Source organism: Pseudoliparis swirei, chromosome 21 (genome assembly GCF_029220125.1).
Source record: "Pseudoliparis swirei isolate HS2019 ecotype Mariana Trench chromosome 21, NWPU_hadal_v1, whole genome shotgun sequence".
In the NCBI taxonomy this organism is placed as follows: Eukaryota; Metazoa; Chordata; class Actinopteri; order Perciformes; family Liparidae; genus Pseudoliparis; species Pseudoliparis swirei.
In genome coordinates this window covers 12,853,924-12,874,613 of record NC_079408.1, presented here as the reverse complement: position 1 = coordinate 12,874,613, position 20,690 = coordinate 12,853,924, and the positions used below count along the sequence as shown (strand labels likewise).

The window sequence follows — 20,690 nt, the reverse complement described above, 5'->3', positions numbered from 1 at the left end:
CTTCTCTTTAAGCCCCGCCCACACGCACATATGGTGGTATAGCTCTCTGGTTGTTGGTTTCTTCATGCGTCCTCTTTAGAAATAAAAATAAATTAAAAAATAGCCATCATCTGGACTGGGGTTTGAGAGAAGAGGGTGAGAGGAGGGTGTTGATCCGAACTCTGAGTTTGACCACTGCGAAAAACCAGGAGAGCTTGACCTCTGCTTGATGGATTTTTGACCAATTTTTTAAATCTGCACTTGAAAGTCCCTGAAAATATATGGAAGTGCATAAAGAATGATACGGTGCATTAAGCTAATCCCCTAAACCAAAATAAAATAACTATTTTATACCGTGAGTTTGAAACCGTCACGACACATTATTTATGTGTCACACACACACACACACACACACACACACACAGAGGGGGAGATACCTTTATTACTTTTCAATGAAAATATTTCACGTAGAAACAAGAGAGGGAGGGGAAGGAGAAAAAAAACCTCAACACACAATCAACACCTCCCGCTGCTCCGGCACAGCCAGGGAGAGAAAGGGAGAGAAAGGGAGAGAGGAGCGATAGAGGAGAGCATATGGAGGGAGGGGAGGGGGGGCGAAACACCCATATTAAAGTCAGATCTTGCGTGAGCCGGCGAGGCTTTAGTGTCTTGCTCAAGGGCACCCTCAGCAGAGGAGACGAGTGCAGCGGCAACCCGGAGGCGGAGCGTTTCCTCGTCGGTGCGACGTTCCCGCTCGCTTTCAACGCAGAAGAAGGAAGAAGAACAAATGTAATCCCATATTCTTTTGGGAGATCCAAAAAGGAGAAACGACCGCCAGGCGGGCCGAGCTTCGCCGAGACGGAGGCGTCTGCGGCGCGTTGACCTCTCGTGACCTTGGCTCGGGCGACGAAGCCAAATGCGGGGCGGAGGAAAACAGGCCTAACAGAAGTTTGGAGGTGGCGCTGGCGTGAAAAACAAACCGTCTGCTCCGTCTGGTGGAATCTGTGTGAGTGGGGGGGGGAACTGGCCGGCTTCAAAAGCACCACACCACCCACAGCCGATCTGCCGTGTCTGGGGCCGAGCGACGGGGAGGGAGGGAGGGAGGGAGGGAGGATGCATTCGTCTGCTTCACACACACCGGGGTCGGCGTGTCACGCTGTATTAGGACTTATTTACTCACGATGACCTCATCGACCTTCAACTCTTCCACACAACCGCATCCTCTCCCCAGTGACTGTGGCTGCTCCGGCTGCCGGACCTCACCACACACGTTACGGACTATAAACACACACACACACACACACACACAGACACCCACGGTGGCGGCAACACAGAGACCTGAGACGGGGAAAAACATGCACCCTGGTGGGAGTGAAATTCACACCCAGGGTGGTACAGAACTGTGTGTGTGTGTGTGTGTGATTCTTTAGCCACACTTCTGAGGACTTTCCCCAGCCCGTCTCCTAATTTCCAGGCCTCTCCGAGCCCTCAACCTCAGCTCACCGTCACCGCGCCGCAGCGCGATTCAGGTGTAATTGAATGCGTTGCCATGGTGACGGGGCCAGGAATCCTCCGAACAGGAAGTGATCGATCTCTTTATCTTAAACCCCTTGAGCTATACTGATCAAAAATAAAGTTTGGTCATTTAAAGTACATTATATACACCTCCACCGTTTCATCTGAATAATCCCCACATCCAATATTTCACAAGAGAGCAAAGATGAGTCATTAAAGTCGGAAAATTTATCTAAATTTAATTAGCATAATTTTCCTCCCATCCTGTTCAATTGTTAATCCCTCAGATTCATCTTGCTGCACATGATAAGTGGAACTGGGTCACAGCGTGAACTTCCTGTGAAGTACTGGAAGACCTGAACTGGACTCACAGAGCGGCCTTCTCAGTTTCGTGGGAATGGATTTGAGATACGTGACTCGTATTTATGTGAATCTACAAGCAATAGTGGAATATTATGTTTCCCCATTTATATTTTCATGAATCTTCAGAAATCATTGGGTTTTTTATTCGCTTAAAATGAGCCTTTCGTGGCGGGAAGCGGAGTCCGCCATGTTTCCACCGTAGCCCAGGATGGACAAACCAAACGCCGGCTCCAGAGATGGACCTTTGGCATTCGTATGTTGGACTTGGAAAGCGAGACGTGTTCAGAACCCCACCACCCAATGCCACTAAATCTAGACTCTGACAGAGATGGCGCGGCTGTGTCCAGACGCCGTCGAGGTAGCTCCGCGGAGATTGTGCGCTCTTTTAGTTTTTGTGTTTATTTTTAATATTTTCTTTGCCACAAACACATCGGCAATAACAGCATACGACCGCAGCACACTTTTGGACATAAACTTTTGCGAAAAACAAGGGTTTTTGTCCACTTTGTCCATCGATCCAGCGTGGCCGGCAGAGATCGTACGAGCGAACCACAACAACAACAGTGGAGCCGCTACTACGGGGGGACGACGAAAACATCGAGGGAAACGGAGCGGGATTCGGAACAGACTGAGAGTTCAAGCCCACCGTCCACCTCTGCCCAGCATCCTTCTTGCTAACGTCCAGTCTCTGGAAAATAAGATGGATGATGTTAGGGCAAGGATCAGATTCCAACGGGACATGAGGGACTGTAATATCTTTTGTCTGACGGAAACATGGCTGACCCCGCTGGTGCCGGATCGAGTCATATGCCCAACCGAGTCCTTCTCTGTTTTCCGTGCAGACAGAACGGAAGAGTCTGGTAAATCTAAGGGTGGAGGGGTTTGCTTCATGACTAACAACAAGTGGTGCAACCCCAAGGACATTAAGACTCTTTCTCGTTCCTGCTCGCCGAACCTGGAACATCTGACGATCTCATGCCGTCCATTCTACCTTCCCCGGGAGTTCAGCTCGGTCATCACCACAGCCGTCTACATTCCACCACAAGCAGACACCGACGTAGCACTATCGGACCTACATGATGTGTTATGTCGGCATCAGAACAAGTATCCCGACGCGGCTGTGGTGGTGGCTGGGGACTTTAACAAGGCAAACCTAAAAAAAGTCATGCCGAACTTTCACCAGCACATTACGTGTGCTACCAGAGGAAAGAACGTTGGACCACTGCTATACGCCATTCAAGAGAGGCTACAAGGCTGTCTCTCTCCCTCCGTTCGCAAATCAGACCATGCCGCCATTTTCCTGCTTCCGGAGTACCGCAAAAGATCGCGCGGGAAGCGGTAGTGACGAGGAACGTAAGCGGTGGTCTGACCAATCAGAGGCTGAGCTACAGGACGCTCTGCGTGTCGTCGACTGGGACATGATCCAATCCAGTTCCAGTGACGCCAGCGAGTTCTTGGAAGTAGCAATGAGCCTCATAGCAACGCTTAGCGGACACCATCGTCCCCACGGTAAAGTTAGGGTCTTTCCTAACCAAAAGCCGTGGGTTGATAGATCCATCCGTGAAGCTGTGAACGCCCGCACTGCTGCCTATAACTCCGGTCTTGTATCCGGCAACATGGACGAGTACAAGGCAGCGGTCTATGGACTGAGGAGGCGGTGAAGGAGGCCAAGAGGAGGTACCGAGACAGAGTGGAATCACAGATGGAGCAGCGCGACACCAGGCGCCTATGGCAGGGGCTACGGACTATCACAGACTACCAGAGCAGACCCGCGCAATGGTGAGTGCCGCGCATCCCTAGCGGACGACCTGAACTCATTTTATGCACGGTTTGAGGCTAGCAACAACAGCGCTAGCTCGCCGCTAACAACAACACCGTTAAGCGTAGCCGAGGTGAGTTCTACCGCTGGGGATGAACACACACTCTCTGTGACCGAGCACAGTGTGAGGAGGGCTCTGTTGAGGGTGAACACCAGGAAAGCTGCAGGTCCAGATGGCATATCTGGGCGAGTACTGAAGACCTGTGCTAACCAGCTAGCTCCAGTGTTCACCACAATATTCAACCTCTTCCTGGCTGAGTCCGTGGTCCCCGCCTGCTTCAAGAGATCCACTATTGTCCCTGTGCCCAAGAATGCTTCTCCAGCATGTATGAATGACTACCGACCGGTGGCCCTCACCTCGGTGGTCATGAAATGCTGAGAGGCTGATAAAGGACTACATCTGCGCCTTCCTCCCTTCCTCCATGGACCCGCTGCAGTTTGCTTATCGCCCAAACAGATCCACGGATGATGCTGTCTCCCAGGTACTGCACACCACACTCTCTCATCTGCTCACCCAGAGGGGGGGCTATGTGAGACTGGTGTTCATTGATTATAGTTCAGCTTTCAACACCATAGTCCCCTCAGACTGGCGGCAAGCTGATTGAGCTGGGACTGAACACCCCCTGTGTGCTTGGATCCTGGACTTCCTGACCGCCAGGCCACAGGTGGTCAGGGTGGGCAGACACACCTCCAAGCCCCACCCTGAACACAGGATCCCCTCAGGGTTGCGTCCTCAGCCCCTACTGTACTCCCTGTACACACATGACTGTGTGGCCAGGTTCAGCTCAACACCATCATCAAGTTTGCGGATGACACAGTGGTGGTGGGCCTGATCTCCGACAACGCGAGAAGGCCTACCTGGAGGAAGTTGCTGATCTGTCACTCTGGTGCCAGGACAACAGCCTCATCATGAATGTCACCAAAACTAAGGAGCTGATTGTGGACTTTAGGAGGTACAACAACAGAGGACGTACTCACCACTGGGGATTAACGGGACTCCTGTGGAGAGGGTGAGCCGGTATAAATACCTGGGAGTCCACATCACCGAGGATCTGACATGGTCAACGAACACAGACACTCTGGTGAGAAAGGCAAGGCAGCGCCTCTACCATCTCAGGCAGCTGAGGAAATTTAAAGTTTCCCAGAGGATCCTTCAGTCCTTCTACTCTGGAGCTGTAGAGAGCGTCCTGACAGGAAGCATCACAGCCTGGTTTGGCAACTGCTCCGCTCAGGACAGGAAGGCTCTGCAGAGAGTAGTGCGTTCGGCTGAGCGCACTATTGGAACTACACTCCCCACCCTGCAGGACTTGTACACCAGGAGGTGCAGAACCAGAGCCGGCAGGATCATGAAGGATCCTCACCACCCCAACAACAGACTGTTTCAGCTGCTGCGGTCAGGCAGGCGCCTCCGCAGTCACGCTGCAAGAACAGAGAGACTGAGACGGAGTTTCTTTCCTCAGGCCATCAGGACTGTGAACTCCGACCTCACCAGGACCCCCACATAGACCCACACAACTGCCCCTCTTAGGCACACACACACACACACACACACACACACACTTACTGTAAATATTGTGTTGTTTTTTATTGTAAATAGTGTGTACTTGTTGCCCTTGCACATTCCTGCTGAGCATTGCCACTTTCATTTCACTGCACACCCTGTGTGTGTATGTGACAAATAAAACATCTTGAATCTTGAATCTTGAATCACACACACTTGACCTTTGACCCCTGAGCCTGAACACAGAAGCATTCCCCTCAATAACGTTGCTACCTGGGAGTCTTCATGAGGCTTTCTAATGCAACAACACACACACACACACACATCTTTCCACACATGGGGTTTTTCTTGCCTCCTGGTGTCTTCATCCTCCTCCTCCTCCTCCTATTCCTTCAGTTTATCAACAGGCCTCCTCCGAATCTCTTCCTCCATCTGTCTCCTCAGCCTCGAGCAGAGCTTCCTCTGCCCCCCCCCTGACACCGCTCCGCCTTCCGACCTTCTCTACCCGCTGACTCCTCCATAGGGTATGGGAGGGCGGTTTGTGGAAAGGTGTGAAGAAGAAGGGCGAGACGCTGGGACAAGAGTTGTCCACGCAGTCTGAGGGCACGGTAGGAGGATGAGTTTAGGCCTTCCCATTCTACCTTTCCCCCCAGAGTGCAATTACGCATGCAATAACTTTTGCCTGACCATCACCCCCCCCCCCCCCCCCCCCCGAAACCGCCAAGATCACATCCAATCTGCCGGGATCCTGGATGCTTAATGCACTTCAAAAGGCTCACCCTCATGATAACTCGCTGCAGGGATCGCCAGAGGGAATGTTTGGAGAGCAGGAAGAGGAGGAGTTGATGAGAAGAGGAAGAGGATGAAGGGCGGCGGAGGCACACATGCGAGGGCATATCTTAACGCTGATATTCCGGGCTCACGTATCCGTGAGGGAAATATCAATGGGGAACTATTCGCTTCTTACCTCGTTAGCAACAGTGGAATATAGTGATACCGCACGTCTTCACTCTGTATTAATCCTCTCAGCCGTTCCAGATTGATATCCGCGTGCCTCAACATCTGGAGTGAATAGGGTGGGCGGGGGTTGGGGGTGGGAGGGGATCAGACTCGAAACCTCGAGGCGCTGCACTTTTTCGTTCCTCCCATGTCTTCAGAGCATGTGCAAGAATACAGGTGGCAATTATTTTCCACGTCTGATGTCGAGCAGAGAACAAGGACGCGTCAATCTCCGGAATGGAAACGGGAACGCGGCGGCGCCTTTGGCGGCTGATGAACTGGGTCGGTGGGGACTAATAAAAATATCCCCCCGCAGAATGAGGCTTTTCGGGAGGGGAAGAAAACCTCGAGTCATCGCGAACGTCAGACCGATCCGACTGTAATGAGCAGAGAGCGCAGACCGAGACGGTGACCGCTTTGGGACTCAGCTACGCTAACGGCTGTGAACGGGAGGAGGCGTTGACCGCCTGTAGATACACACAAAGAGGTCGTCAAGACAACGCTAACACAAGAACGTTCCGGTGTCACAGTGAAATAGAAAGGACCAGAGCTCTTTAAACGGTTTATGATGCTAACTAGCATAAAACGAAAATCGCTACTATAGCGGTTTGCGTTTTATGCTAGTTAGCATATGTTTGCATCTTGAACTGTTAGGCTAACAGTCAGAAACAAAAGCACATTGAAAGGCGCTTGATAAGAGGTCAAGGGGTCAACTGAATACTAATACAGACCGAGGGTGACATTGAACGTCCATTATTGATGCGTCAATCCACAAAGGAACATTAGCATTTTGAAGCTAATTTGAATGAGCCTCCTGTTGGGGAGTTTGATGCGTTTAAAGGTCATCAAATGGTTTTTTTATGCCAAATCTATCAACCACTCCACTTCATGTGGTGCAGATATACGCTCCAACAGTTTGGAGCTACACCGGCGTTCTGTAGCGCCGACTCGGCGCGCTGGACTTCACGGAACCGCAGGCCGAGTGTGTTGGAGCCGATCCCACGAGGCGTTGAACCAGAGACCGCTTTGTGGGGATTGGCAAGAACAAAAGCACACAAATAAAAAAGATCTGGGGACAAGTTGTGTCAAATGCAGCTGTGGTTGGACTTTCACTAAAAGCTGCCGGCTACGTGATGAAGTGAGAGCTAAACACAAACAGAGTCACTACGTCATTACTTGCCAGGGGGTCAGAGCCGGGGGTCAGAGCCGGGGGTCAGAGCGCTAAGCGACTGCCAAAACACACTCGAGTCTCGTGGAGATAAAGGAGCCGTCGCTTTGACATTTCCAGAAATGCCACGTGTGACAAACCTCTGAAAAGCTGCAGCAACAGATCCGTCCGCTCCGCTTCATATTCTTGAACAAAAAAGCATCTCTTCCTTTTTAAAAAAAAAGAGAGCGAGGAACCGAAGAGACGTCTCGACATGTGAGCACGTTGCCCCCCCCCCCCCCCACACACCTCCAATGCTAATTCCGCCGGGGTCACGCCAGCTGAGTGTTTGCTTGAGTGCTTCACAACAGGCGGACGGCCATTTGAATAATTGTTTTCAAATGTCTTTCTTAATATCGAGATCCCGTTACTTAGTATTCCGGGCGCTCTGCGGCGACGAGAGAGCGCCCGGGACCCTCAAGTCTGTGCGTGTGCACACGGCCCGTCTAATGGGAGCCACTTATGCGAGGCCATGGAGACGCACTCAGGATGCGGCGCGAACGGCACAGGCAGAGAGCGGCGGAAACACAGAAACACTCGATGTGCATCGGCTCATTTAGCCGCACGAGTGGAAAGACGACGGGGTGAAGACACCGGCTTCAGCCGCCGTCCCCAAGGCGCCCCAATGGATGTTAATGTCTCATTCAGGGTTCTTACACATTTTGACCAATGGATTTTCAAGAATTTCCCATGACTTTAAACCAAATTTTCATGACCAAACTGAAAGCTCGGAATAAACATGAAAAATTTAGAAAATGTTGCGTCTTGAGAGCGTACGCCGGCTTATATTTTGAGCGTCTTTCTTTAAAAAATATTAATTATTTCAAACTCGGCATAAATGAACATGTGATTACAACAAAACTTTGATGATTTAAGTTTTTTCCATGACTTTTCCAGGCCTGGTAATGACCATTTTAAAATTCCATGACTTTTCCAGGTTTTCCATGACCGTACGAACCCTGCTTATTGCAGTTTTAGCATGTTTTAACAAGCTGAATCCAACACTAGGAGGAATATGCCAGCGTTGAGGCTGGTTGCCCCGACTGAATGGATGCCCAGATGTTTACTGAGTAGCATCCAGTGGTGAGGCTGCAGATTGCAACCAAGTGAACGCCCCTCCGCTCACCCTATAGGGCTACAGCTCAACGCAGGGGATGTAAAAGGCTTATCGAGAGTTGTGTGGCATTGCTAAATATGTTGGAGTCCAACACACTCTTCTTCTAGCTTTCTTTAGCTGCTAAATGCTCCACTGTGTGGTTTGGTGCTGGGAAAGGAGCACGCGGTGGGTATAATAATAATAATAATCCCAATTTATTGTGGCCTGCAGCTGCTTTCACCAGAGCTAGATGAGAGGTGGTGAGAACTGTAATTCAGGGGTTCTCAAACTGTGGGGCGCGGCCCTCTAATGGGGCGCAGTGGTACTACAGGCGGGGCGCAGGAGGAAATGCAGAAATACCTTTATTGAGAATTCAGATATTACACAAGTTTAAAGTACACGGACATAACAACGACGTCATTAATAAATACATGTTGAAATGCCTGTACTTTCGTTAAAAGGTTACGGTTACGCATGTGCGACGGTCAAGATTCTTGGCGTTTTGCCCAAAAATCTCGGTGAGATTGGCTTTTCTGCTGTTGCCCTTCAGAATAAAAGCTCAACACTGATTATGAATTGAGTGGCCCCATCGAGTCTGGAACCCGGGTTAAAAAATAAATTGTATTGGAAAGCCGGCTCACTGGAGCCACTTATATTAATACAACTTAACACACGTACATATCTGCACTAATTTAGTTCTGCCCTGGTTGCACAGTTTTGAAAATGTACGCAGTGTAAAACTCTTTCTTGCCAAATACTTGACCTTGTTTTTTAGTTTTTTTCGCATGTTGCACTTTATCTTGAAAAGATATCCAGTGTAAAACAGGCGCATTGTAATCCCAATAAGCTATTTATTTTCCCAATAAGCTATTTCTCTTCCAGTGTGCTTTTTTGCACACGTATAACTTTAATTGCATTGTTCTAACAACGTGATTGCACATTGGATTCACTTGAAAGTGATTGCAATTTTCATTATTCTACTATTTTAAAAAGCACAGATGGAGTCACAAAAAGTAATTTCAATTTAAACTCAGCAAAGACCATTTTGGTGGTGGGAAACATTTTGCTTCCTCCCAGTGGATCACCAGGCGGTTCTGTTGACTGGAGACAGTGCCGCTGACATTACTAAGTAAACATTAAGCCCAAAGGAGGTGACAATAGATCGACTTCAATCATAATCACTTCCTGTTTCTACTCAATCTCAACACACGGAGGCCGAACCAGAAGCAATAATTTACCCACTGGATTATTTATCACACAGACTTTGCTTTTATTTTCTCTCTGGCCCCAAATATTCACTCTCGTCGTCTTTCTACTTTCCTCTTCCCAAGGCGGAGACGGTCGCTAGGCAACCTGCACAACACAGCGGCGCCGCTCTCCAACTTGGCTCTCGGCCCCTGTGGTTTCAGACAATCAAATACGCGAGTGAGCTCGCATTCAAACAGAACCGTGTGAGGAAGGTGAAAGCTATGAATAGTTTCCATCTCATAAAGCGAAAAGCCAAATAGTCCCTTCAGCTTTTTAAGAGCTGCCTCTTGACTCCAGTAGAGCGCCGTGGTGCGTTCAGGGGGCGAATGTATCGCAGGGAATCATTTACAACGGGAAAGGACAAAAAAACAAGACGACTGTAAAGAGAAACGCTTTTAATCCACTGCAGCTTGAATACAAAAGAAGCCCCCAAAACGCCACATGTAGCAGACGCAGGTCACGTGACGGCGGCCTGCGTGGTTCTGAATGCTTCCCGGTCGTGCGGACCGGTATTGTTCGATGGCGGCTGCCGAGTCATAGCGGCGATTGCTTGGCAACGTGGCTGAGCGGCGGCTCCGGAGCAACAACACACAACGATCACTGCAGGACAGTGTGAACGCACTGAGACACACACACACACACACACGGTGCTGCACGGAAAATAAAACAATAGACGTCCCTCGTTTTGGACTTTCGGATTGTTATGAGGTTACGGAAATCAAGCGAGCTGCTTACAGAGTTTACACACATTGGAATGATCATCACGGCTTTATAAAAATATACATCTGTGGGCATGCACTGGACACTTGGGGCATCTAACGGGTAAAAAAAAACCACAAAAAAAACCAGGATGAGCCCCTCAGTTTACAAAAAGCAAAAAGGTCAAGAACACGTGTCACTTCCTGTCAGGAAGCAGTCGGGCATCTCCAGGGCAGCCTGACTGGCTTGAAGCTCCACTTCTTATTTACCCAACTGGAGTCACAACAACGAAGGCGTCGCACACGGAACCCTGACAACCCGCTCTGCACGAACCCTTTTGATTTGATCTGGGCTTTGAGTCGGGAGAAGTTGTAAACCTGCAGCTGATATGTTAAGAATTGAGTTACTCGCACTGTAAATGTTTAAAAATGACCCAGAATGTCTTTGACACTCCAGGGATTCATGTTGCTGATGACCAAACGGACACAAAAATAAAGAGAGCTTTATCCGTACAAAGCATTCCCAAAGTAAATATCACGCGGCATGCGTCACTCAACGCGTGTCGGCCGTCTGGGGGGGCGGAGCTTCGGGCGGCTCCCGGCTCCCCTCGGGGGCGGGGCCGAGCGGCCCGGCCCACCACAGGCTCAGGGAGTTGTCCCGCCGGCTCTTCTGAGGCGACGCCGCGGCGTCCCCTCCCTCGCCGCCGGAGGCCGAGTCGCCCTCGCTGTCGCCGGGCGACGGGAACTGCCGCTGCCCGCCGGACGTCGCCAACAGCGGCATGAAGGGATGAATACTGAGGAGGACGGGAGGAGAATAGAAAAAAGGGATTCAAGAAAAGCGATCCGTCTGGTATCTGGCGCCGCACTTGTTACGCATTTAAGGAACATTTACATTTTAAACACAATGACTAAAGGATGCATTTCAGTCCTATAACAGAATGAGTGACGTCCACATTGCATTCACATCATTTCGAACTGACCAGTGGATGTTTTATGAACACAGCAGCAGCACTCAAACCGGACGCCATTTCTTCTCTTATCGGTAATATTCCGGACGGTTTGTTGTGCATTCCCTCCGCTAATGATAATGAGGGGGAAACGATACCGGCGACACGGCCACTGGGCGCGATAAGCGTTTCCTTTATTCACAGTTGTCCGTTTGTATTGAAGTCCAATTACGTTTCATGCAACCCGGATTCAAATATGATATCAACGACCACGGAAAGTAAAGCTGAGTCGAAGAGCCGTGGTCCGGCTCTCCTCCTCGAGGTTTAGAATATGCAGCCCGTGTGTGTGTGTGTGTGTGTGTGTGTGTGTGTGTGTGTCAGCGTCGTGTCCGTTAGAAGCAGGATGTGGAACGTTGATTTAATACCACCACTGCCACTTCTAGTAATAATAGGAAAACGACCCAAATATCATCTCGACATCGGCATAGGCATCGGCTGTTGGCGTCGCCGAACCCCGAGACGGTCGTCGAGCAGCACAACCCGACCGGATTATTCATAATAACGGTTAGTTGAGGGCTTTTTGGCTTCCTGTGTGGCTGTATTTGACAAACGAGATCATTTAATCCTTCGATCCTTCGATTCCAAGCACAGTCAACTTCAATCTGATGAAACGGGGCGTGATGCTTCCTCGGACAATGGGATAAGTTACATTTGGGGGGTTTAACGGATCATACCTGATGCCGTTGGTGCAGTCCCCATGGGCCTGGAACCTGAGCTCAGGCTGCAGTAGCTCCTCGGTGCCATCGGGTGGAGCCGTCTGGGTGTCCCACACAGACACCACCCTCTCCGTATCGCCACTCAGCAGGTACCTGCCCGACCTTCACACAACAACAACAACAACAACAACAACAACACAATGCAAGTACGAGGTCACGGGGCGGAAAAATAGATCCTCGACAGACCGCTCGCGTTAACACGGCGTGCGGTTCAGAGTTCTCGTGAGAGACGTGAACGTACGGGTCCAGATCGAAGTAGATGCGTTGGTTCGTGGCCACGTTCCTCTCGAGTGAAAACACAACCTTGCTCAGCTCCCTGATGTCCCAGCACAGGATCTCTGGATCCTACACACACACACACACACACACACACACACACAGACAGACACACACGCTTAACGAGTGTACATTCAATCTGATGAGGCGTACCTACGCTCACAGGAGTGAATGGAAGGGACTGATTTCCAGAGGTTGATCGCGACGCAGCCTCTACGTTGTGTGTGTGTGTGTGTGCGCTCACCTTGCGCCCGCCGGTGTACAGGTAGTTGCCGTCGGGGGAGAAGAGCAGGTGGGTGAGGCCTCCGTGGTGCCGGGTGGGCAGCAGGGCCAGCAGGGAGCCGTCCTGGCAGGAGTAGAGGCCGGCGCAGCGGGAGTACGAGCCGCAGGCGTAAACCGTCTGGCAGGGGCTGAAGCCGAAGCACGAGATGATGCCGCCCTGGCCCTGCTTCTTCACTGAGGAGACGGACGACAGCGCTCCCAGTCACTTTGACGTCTTTCTCATCCTGCATATCTCGCCACTTTATGCAATTAACAACAGGAAAAGGAACGGCGGAGAACACGAAGTCTCAAACTTGTGGGTTTGAAAATCAAAAACAGAATCGTCGACATTTTCAAGGATAATTTCGGTGGTTTTTAAAGACCTCAGCCCGGCTCGGCTCAGTGCTTTACAAAGGATGAGAGATGAACAAGTGCTCACAGTAAACATGTCGTTGTTTTTTCTCCCCTTCGTCAGAAGCCGTGCTTGTTGATGTGTTCAAGGAGACTCTCGCCTGTCGGATGTGACGGGAAGCTGTCAAACTGGAACTTTTTTGAACGCGAGTAAATAACCGGCATTATCCTCCCCCCCGCTGACTCATCGGTTGTCTCGCGGGTTTCATTTCCTGAGATCTTCGCTGGCGAATGCAAATCTTTTGATTTGATTTCGTCTTCGCTCTCAAAGGAAGCGCCCTTGAACAACACAACAGCCCCCTGCCTTTAAATGAATACGTAACGCGAGAGCCCGGAACACAACGCAATGATTTAAATTGCTATTCACTTCGGATGTTGAGCTACGCCAATGACCACATATGGACGATTCACCCGTGTACCTTGAGGTGTTGTTTGGTTGTAATAGTTTATTTTGATATTGCACATGTACAGAGAGGTCTTATGCCTTAAATTAATACATATAGAAAGATATTGTACTCGGAAATATTAGGGAGAATATTGATATTGTTGTTAATGTGTTATGAAGCATAGGGGTAATGTCTACTCTTTGTATATGTCAATGGCAAGAAGTAATGTGATGTATGTGCATGGAGCGAATGTTAGTTTAGTATTTCAGAACTGTTGGAGCCGGTTGAAGCCCGTGAAAGTGACTTTAATGCAGACAATAATAGACGGGACTTTTATTGTGAAAATACTTGTTTAGCGACTTGACCGGAAGTGACGTTTTGACCCCACGGGGGTTAGAGACATTCGACCCCTCATTGTTCTAGCGGGACTTTGAACCAACGAGAAGGTGTTCAGGGTTGGACTAACCTTTGAGAGGAGGTGATTGGCTGATATGCAACTAACACACGATGTACTGGGGAACTTTTCGTCTTGATGCTGGTTAGGCAGCAACACTTGTTTCTCCTTGGAACATTGTGCCTGCGGAGCCCGCATCACCACGGAAACCACGATCGTGAGCTTTTGATTATTTGTTAAACTTTCGTTTATACTCCTTGCCATTAAATACTGTTAAATTTGATTCATCGCATCCTAGTCCTGATTTCCATCGAGCGCGAGGTGCCCCATCACAACACTCACTCTTTCGTGTCCACGATTTGAAGTCCATCGTGCAAAACCCCCCCTCGTGTGATGCGTTGAGCTTCGCCACTGACCTACGGTGGGCCGCTCCTCGCAGTCCCTCCCCGGGCGGTCGGTGTAGAAGATCCGGACCGTCTTGTCGAAGCCGCAGTAGAGCCGCGCTCCGTCGGGCGAGAAGCAGAGCGAGTGGGCCGCCGTCAGCTCGTCCAGGTGGTTGTAGGGTCGGAAACTGGCTCGCACCTCCCCGTGGAACGCGTCCCACACGTGGATCGGGTTGTCCCGGCTGCTGCTGGCTAGACTGAGGAAGAGCACGGCAAAGAGGGGGGGGAGGAGTTATCAAGGCGGACTGGAAAAGGACTCGCAGGCAGGCCGGGAGCACAGAGGGAGCGACAGAGCGGACCGACCTGATCCACATTAAATAAGCCACGGAGATTTATTGGCCACCAAACATCCCGTGTGATTTTTTTTCCTGACCGCCACGGCCTCCACCTGAAGGCGTCAGAACCGACACGCGGCCTCGCGTCGGGCCTCGTTACGGTGACACCACCGCAGATCATTCCCATCGATTCAACTCGGGGCCAAAGACCCAGCCGGGCCTTTTTAACTCCAATTACCGGGCGCTGAACACAAATCCGAGACATCGCGGCGGCTCAATTAGAACAAAAGGAAATCGGCCCCCGCCGCGCTCCGCTATACGGCCCCTCAGCGCCGCCGCTCCATCCCAGAGCGGGGAAATGCCCAATTATAATGCTAGACTGCCGCTGGCTTGGAGCGATGCCTGGAACTCGGTGCAACCTAAGCGAGCCGTAACAGGGGCCCCTTAGTCCCTCTCTGCAGGAGGGGCATCAACAACACGGCGTTTGGCAGGCAGGAGTTGAAGAGCGCAGGGGGAGAATCTAAAAAGGGAGACGGGGAAAGGGGGGGGACAGAAAAAGGCCCTCGAAAAAACAGGTTCGCTGAACAACAAGCGTGACCTTCGATTGGCTTTTCTCCGGCCCTGAACAATCGACCCGGCGGCGCCCTGCGGGAGCTCCCCTGTGGTACGCGGCCGTGATCTGGAGAAGATGGAGCACATCGCCTCTCAGCTCCAGCTGGCATCCTCCATCCTCATGACGGACAGGCTTTGGCGCGTGCGCACACGCGCACACACACGCACACACACACACACGCACACGCACACGCACACGCACGCACACACAGGCCTCTCAAGTGGTTCACTGGCCACTTGAGTCGTTAGTGGATGATCTTTGACACAAGTGGGCTGAGTCACGCTGAAAAGCGCTGCGGGCCTCAAACGGCCGAGCGCATCACGAAGGCCGACCCTCCGCCCGCGAGAGACGTCAGAAAGCTCTTTTCCTCCACGCCGGCTGCTGGCGCCCACAACGAGTGTAAATACCACGGCGTGCCGCGAGGAGTCACCGGCGTGCAGCGGTGTCTCGTGTTTTTCTCGTCTATTAGACGGACTCGAGGAAACAGGAGAAAACATACAGCAAGAGAGTCGAGCTCCAGGTGAACTCACAAGCACGTGTCCGCGTCCAGCGAGCTCATCTTGGGGTACCAGCAGTAGTCGTACACGGTGTCCCCCTCCGCCATCCTCAGCACCGGACTCTGCCCCGGGGTGAAAGGAAGGAAGGAAAACCCATCAGGGGCGGAGAGAACGGCCGATACGCAGAGCCGACCAATCAGAACGGCCGATCTCAGTTGTGATGAACCGGTGGCCACGGCGGCTTCTCCTCGCCGCAACATTTAAAAGCCGGTGGCAGCGCGTGACAAATTAAGCAATAACAGATCTCTGTAATGGGGAAATGGATTATGTTTAGATTATTTTTGTTCAGTGATCCCAATCTACCCGCCAGTAACACAATTAAGAGACCGGCTAAAAAAAACTAAAAAGGACAGAATGTCTTTCCTATTATTTTGTTTTTTCTTGGAACACAACATAGATGAAGAAACAACAACCTGCTGAGAGTCTTTGTACAACACGCGGCAGGTTGATGACCTCCTCAAAATGTATAAATGTTAACTACCTCAAACGTGATTAAAACATTTTTTAAAACAGTGAAATTCCTAGAACTCAAGACCACAGTAAAAAAATTAAAATGTGGATTAATAATGTATATAAATATGATTAAAATGTATATTAATATGTATATTAATGTGTGTGTTTTCAAATGTTACGCTGAATATGTCATCCTTTCCTCTGTCATATCGATTTCATATTGCCATTTACTCAATTTCAGTCCCACAAACACCATGTGAGTTGTCAGTGATGAACTTTGGGGCCAGTAATAAAGAAGTGTGTCCTCTCCAACACAAACCGCCGGTCGGCCGTGAGCTCACCATCTCAGGGAGCGCGTCCCAGTTGTAGCTGTAGATCTCTGGGGGGAGGTTGTACACTCGGAGCACATTGTCTGCACTGTTGGTCAGGATGCAGGAACCATCCGGAGCCCTGGTGGAGGGAAGAGGATACTGCGTCAACACGGGGAACTCATAACAACGTGCACACGGTGTATGTGGTGTTGCGTCCATGGAGGGGCTTTTTATTACATTTTTTTAAAGCAGGGTCAAAGTTTGAGTTTGAGTTTAGTTTATTTCGATCAACAAAATATACAACAATCAGAATTCAACAAAAGAAGAAAGTGGCTGACCGAAAGGGTCACGGCTGAAGCCATCTAGCTTATAAGTGCCCAAACCTAAAGTCATCCAGGACATTAGAGATGCACCGCATGTCGTTTTCTTGGCTGATTCTGATTTCCGTAATATTAAAAGTCTGACCTGCGGATTCTGATTCTCTTTCTAAGAACTATAAATTTTCTCCACCGTCCCAAAAACATATATTTGGACTTTTCTCAAGGCATCGTACACCTTAAAGAATTCTAAATGTTATCCTTTTACTTTGATCTCGGCATCTATGGTGGTAAAAACACACAACACATATAAATACAGGTGTGTATGTTCATATAAAGATGTGCTTTGAGTTTGAATTTTTTGTCGTGTATTGTAGTGTTAGGAAGTTAAACGGGACAGAATTCCCTCTCTATATCTATTTTCTGTTGTGGTGAAAACAGTTCTTTAAAACCGCTCGATGGATTCAAGTTTCTTGCCAAAACTACATTTCACAAGATTACAACGGAACCCGTCATGATTGCTCTGTAATTTACCGAAGCCCAAAAGTCATTTTTACTGAGTAGACCTTTAACACATCGTAATACAAGTCAATGCAACCTCATTTAACATTAGCCGTTATCTCTGTTATAAGCAATACTCACGGAAATCTGTGTGTGTGTGCGTGAGAGACTTAACCGTCTGTGATGCTGTGTGCCAATGAAAAACAATTATGCGTGGAAAACAATCACAAACGTGTACATTTGGCAAATAAATACGCTCTGGTCATGGCCGAATTGTTGAAAACCAGCTGATCGGCTGCTCATCGATCAGAGCATCTCTTTAAAAAATTTACCAATGTACTTTTTTTTGCTAACAAATAATTCCATCATGATGACATACACGTTTTATACACCTTTACACCCCAGACCACATGGGAGGTGTCATTACCATTTGCAGCCTTTGAGGTAATTCTCTGGGAGGTTGGAGTACTCCGTCCAGGCACCGGTCAGCATCTGGGGATTCTGGGTAAAATCTAGGCCCAGGCTGGACGCAAGACGGAGAGAAGGGCAAGTCTTCAGTTCATGACAGGAATGAGAATATCACACAACAACCGTAAAGATTACTTTTTCCATCTTATATACACTACCGTTCAAAAGTTTGGGATCACCCAGAGAATTTCGTGTCTTCCATGAAAAATCACACTTTTATTCAACAAATGAATATAAAATGTCGTCAAGACATTGACAAGGTTAGAAATAATGATTAATATTTGAAACATTAATTTTGTTCTCCAAACTTCAAGCTCAAAGGAAGGCCAGTTGTATAGCTTATATCAGGGGCCAAGTTGGCCGATGAAGTCGCTGCTGTGTGGGCGAGTGAACAGCGGAATATTCTACATGTTTCAGACGTTGACCGGGTGGAAGAGGCTTTAAAAAGAGTTTGAGAGGTACTCCAACCACAAAAGACCCGACTGCAACAGAATAGACCTGCAACCCATTTGTAAACAAACCCACCCGCCGTCCGAGCTAGAAAAAATGTGCTGGAGATGCAAATGATGGTGGTTAAGAAGGGATTCACACAAACAACTCTGCGGTGTTCTAATGACAGCGACCAGAACTCGATTAGAGCGGACCAAACACACGTCTCTGTGTCGTTCCATTAGCGTGCTTAGTGCAGGTCAACAAGCGCACGGCTCACACTAATCGGCGTAATGATGAGTTGTAGTTTTGGCACTTTATGCCCTATAATTGTATGTATTCATACATATGTTGTATTTTTATATATATAGTCCCGAAAAAAATTATTTTGACGGAACCGGTCCGTGGCTCAAAAAAGGTTGGGGACCACTGGCTTATATCACCAGCATAACTGTTTTCAGCTGTGCTAACATAAGTGCACAAGGGTTTTCTAATCAGATATTAGTCTTCTAAGGCGATTAGCAAACACAATGTACCATTAGAACACTGGAGTGATAGTTGCTGTAAATGGGCCTCTATACACCTATGGAGATATTTCATTAGAAACCAGACGTTTCCACCTAGAATAGTCATTTACCACATTAACAATTTAAAGAGTGTATTTCTGATTAATTTAATGTTATCTTCATTGAAAAAACAGTGCTTTTCTTTGAAAAAGAAAGTATTTTCGAAGTTATCCCAAACTTTTGAACGGTAGTGTATATATATATGAATAAATATTTATTTATAAATGAACACATATTTATTTAAGTATTTCAGTGCTGATTATATATATATAATCAGTACTGTCTACTTCTATTTCTGAAACATGTTGACCATATCTTCACTATAAATAAATTAACATCTACCCCCCCCCCCCCCCCACAAATACATACTTTAAATAGCTCACTTGTTGCTCTGGATCTTTACCCGGAGTTATGTGGAAAGAGGTTAAAAATACACCAGACTCCTTCCCCTCCCCCCCCCCCCTTACCGCTGTCCTTCACTGGGGCTTTCTGCAGCTCCGTTATCGTCCTCCTCCTCCTCCTCCTCCTCCTCCTCTGGCGTTGTCTCTCCTCCTCCTAAGGGGCCATCGTGCTCTCCACTCACGGGCTCCTCTTCCTCACACTGCAGTGGTTCCCCCGTCCCTAGCAACGGAGAGCACATGTGCGATGGTTAACTCAATAATCTCCCAGATAATCCTGAGTCATAACCTCTGACACACTTGAATGGACGCATGCGTATCCCTTTTCTTGTATTTCATCCGATACGTGCCGCTGCGTATACTTTACTTAGTTCTGGCGGGGCTGGATCGTCCTGCAGCGATCCCGTCTCCGCCGGTGTTTCTCCACACACGGCGCCGGGCTCCAGCCTCTGTTCCTCCTCGCTCATCTTGGGCCGCTTGGCAGACAAAGGCTCCGAGGTCACGTCCACCTCCAACTGGTCACCTTCGGAGGGACCCGGCGCCTGATGGGGGGGCTCGCTGTCCGCTTCTGCGTCCGGCCCCGTGCCCGCCACGCCGCCGACGCCTTCGCCGCTGCCGGCCGAGTCGGACATCTCTCTTCTCGGGGGTTTCTCGATCTCTTCCCGTCAAGTCCTCTACCTGGCGTCTCCAAAAAAGAAAAGGCCTCGAGTCCGGCGGTCGGCTGTCAGACGTGGGTGAGGTAGGTGCTGCTCGGATAGTGCTTCTTCCTGCAGTGTGGGTGTTTGAGTCTGCTGGGGGTCGAGGACATCACAGCACCGACTGGCCTGGAGGATAGAGGAGGGGGGGGGGCAGGTGAGGACAATAACACAAAGAGATGGAGAGCGCATATCAAAACAATGCGGTGTGCAAAAGTCCGAACATCCGTTCTTAGAATAAGTGGACGTGACGTTTTCCTGAGGAATAAACAACGGACTCCCAAACTGCTCGTGGAAACAATCCACTGACACCTGTGCTCGCGCATTAATGGTCGTATTTTGCTAAATTCACACTCACAAACCCGCCCAATGCTGCCGTCAGATAACTTGAATGAAGTTGGCAAAACAAGCCAAGACGCTGTGGACAGTCGGTCCATAACAAGGCAACCGCCTCATATTAGCTCGCGTTAGCATTAGCATAAGCTAGCAGTGCGAAGCTCCCGTACCTGTGTTGTGGCCTGATGCAACGTGGCTACGCACGCACTCTCCTTCTTCTCGTGGAAAGGTTTCACCGTGAGTCGGAGGCCACGAATGAATGGCAGAAATATTCGACCGCCTTCGTGACTGTTTTTTCCGTCAACAGTTCATTGCGAGAAGTTGGGAACACCGGGGGCGGCCATGTGTCTCAAAGTATCGCGAGAGTTCCGCCAATGACGCTCCCGCGCTCGTATGACAGTGTACAGTACACGGTGCGTCTAAAAGTCATAAGTCATAACACACTTGTGACA

General features: G+C 49.5%; 1 protein-coding gene across 1 annotated transcript; it reads right to left on the bottom strand.

The window, feature by feature from the left end:
* Nucleotides 1-10,107: 10,107 nt before the first annotated feature.
* On the bottom strand, nt 10,108-20,580 carry wrap53 (WD repeat containing, antisense to TP53). Its single transcript, XM_056442357.1, has 11 exons — nt 20,409-20,580; nt 19,575-20,031; nt 19,277-19,430; nt 17,774-17,869; nt 16,559-16,667; nt 15,738-15,826; nt 14,293-14,516; nt 12,669-12,880; nt 12,390-12,493; nt 12,107-12,250; nt 10,108-11,219 (listed from the first exon to the last, which is right to left on the bottom strand). The coding sequence occupies exons 2-11, from the start codon at nt 19,837-19,839 to the stop codon at nt 10,979-10,981; spliced, it is 1,638 nt and encodes a 545-aa protein (XP_056298332.1). The 5' UTR covers nt 19,840-20,031; nt 20,409-20,580; the 3' UTR covers nt 10,108-10,978.
* Between the last annotated feature and the right edge of the window lie 110 nt (nt 20,581-20,690).

Bases quoted from the DNA above. Each gene is read 5' to 3' on its own strand.
- wrap53 (XM_056442357.1), bottom strand. From the start codon at position 19,839: ATGTCCGACTCGGCCGGCAGCGGCGAAGGCGTCGGCGGCGTGGCGGGC. The intron at 15,827-16,558 runs GTGAGCTCACGG...ACCCCGGGGCAG, and splicing joins GGGACGCGCTCCCTGAGATG to AGTCCGGTGCTGAGGATGGC. The intron at 12,251-12,389 runs GTACGTTCACGT...TGTTGTGTGAAG, and splicing joins ATCTACTTCGATCTGGACCC to GTCGGGCAGGTACCTGCTGA.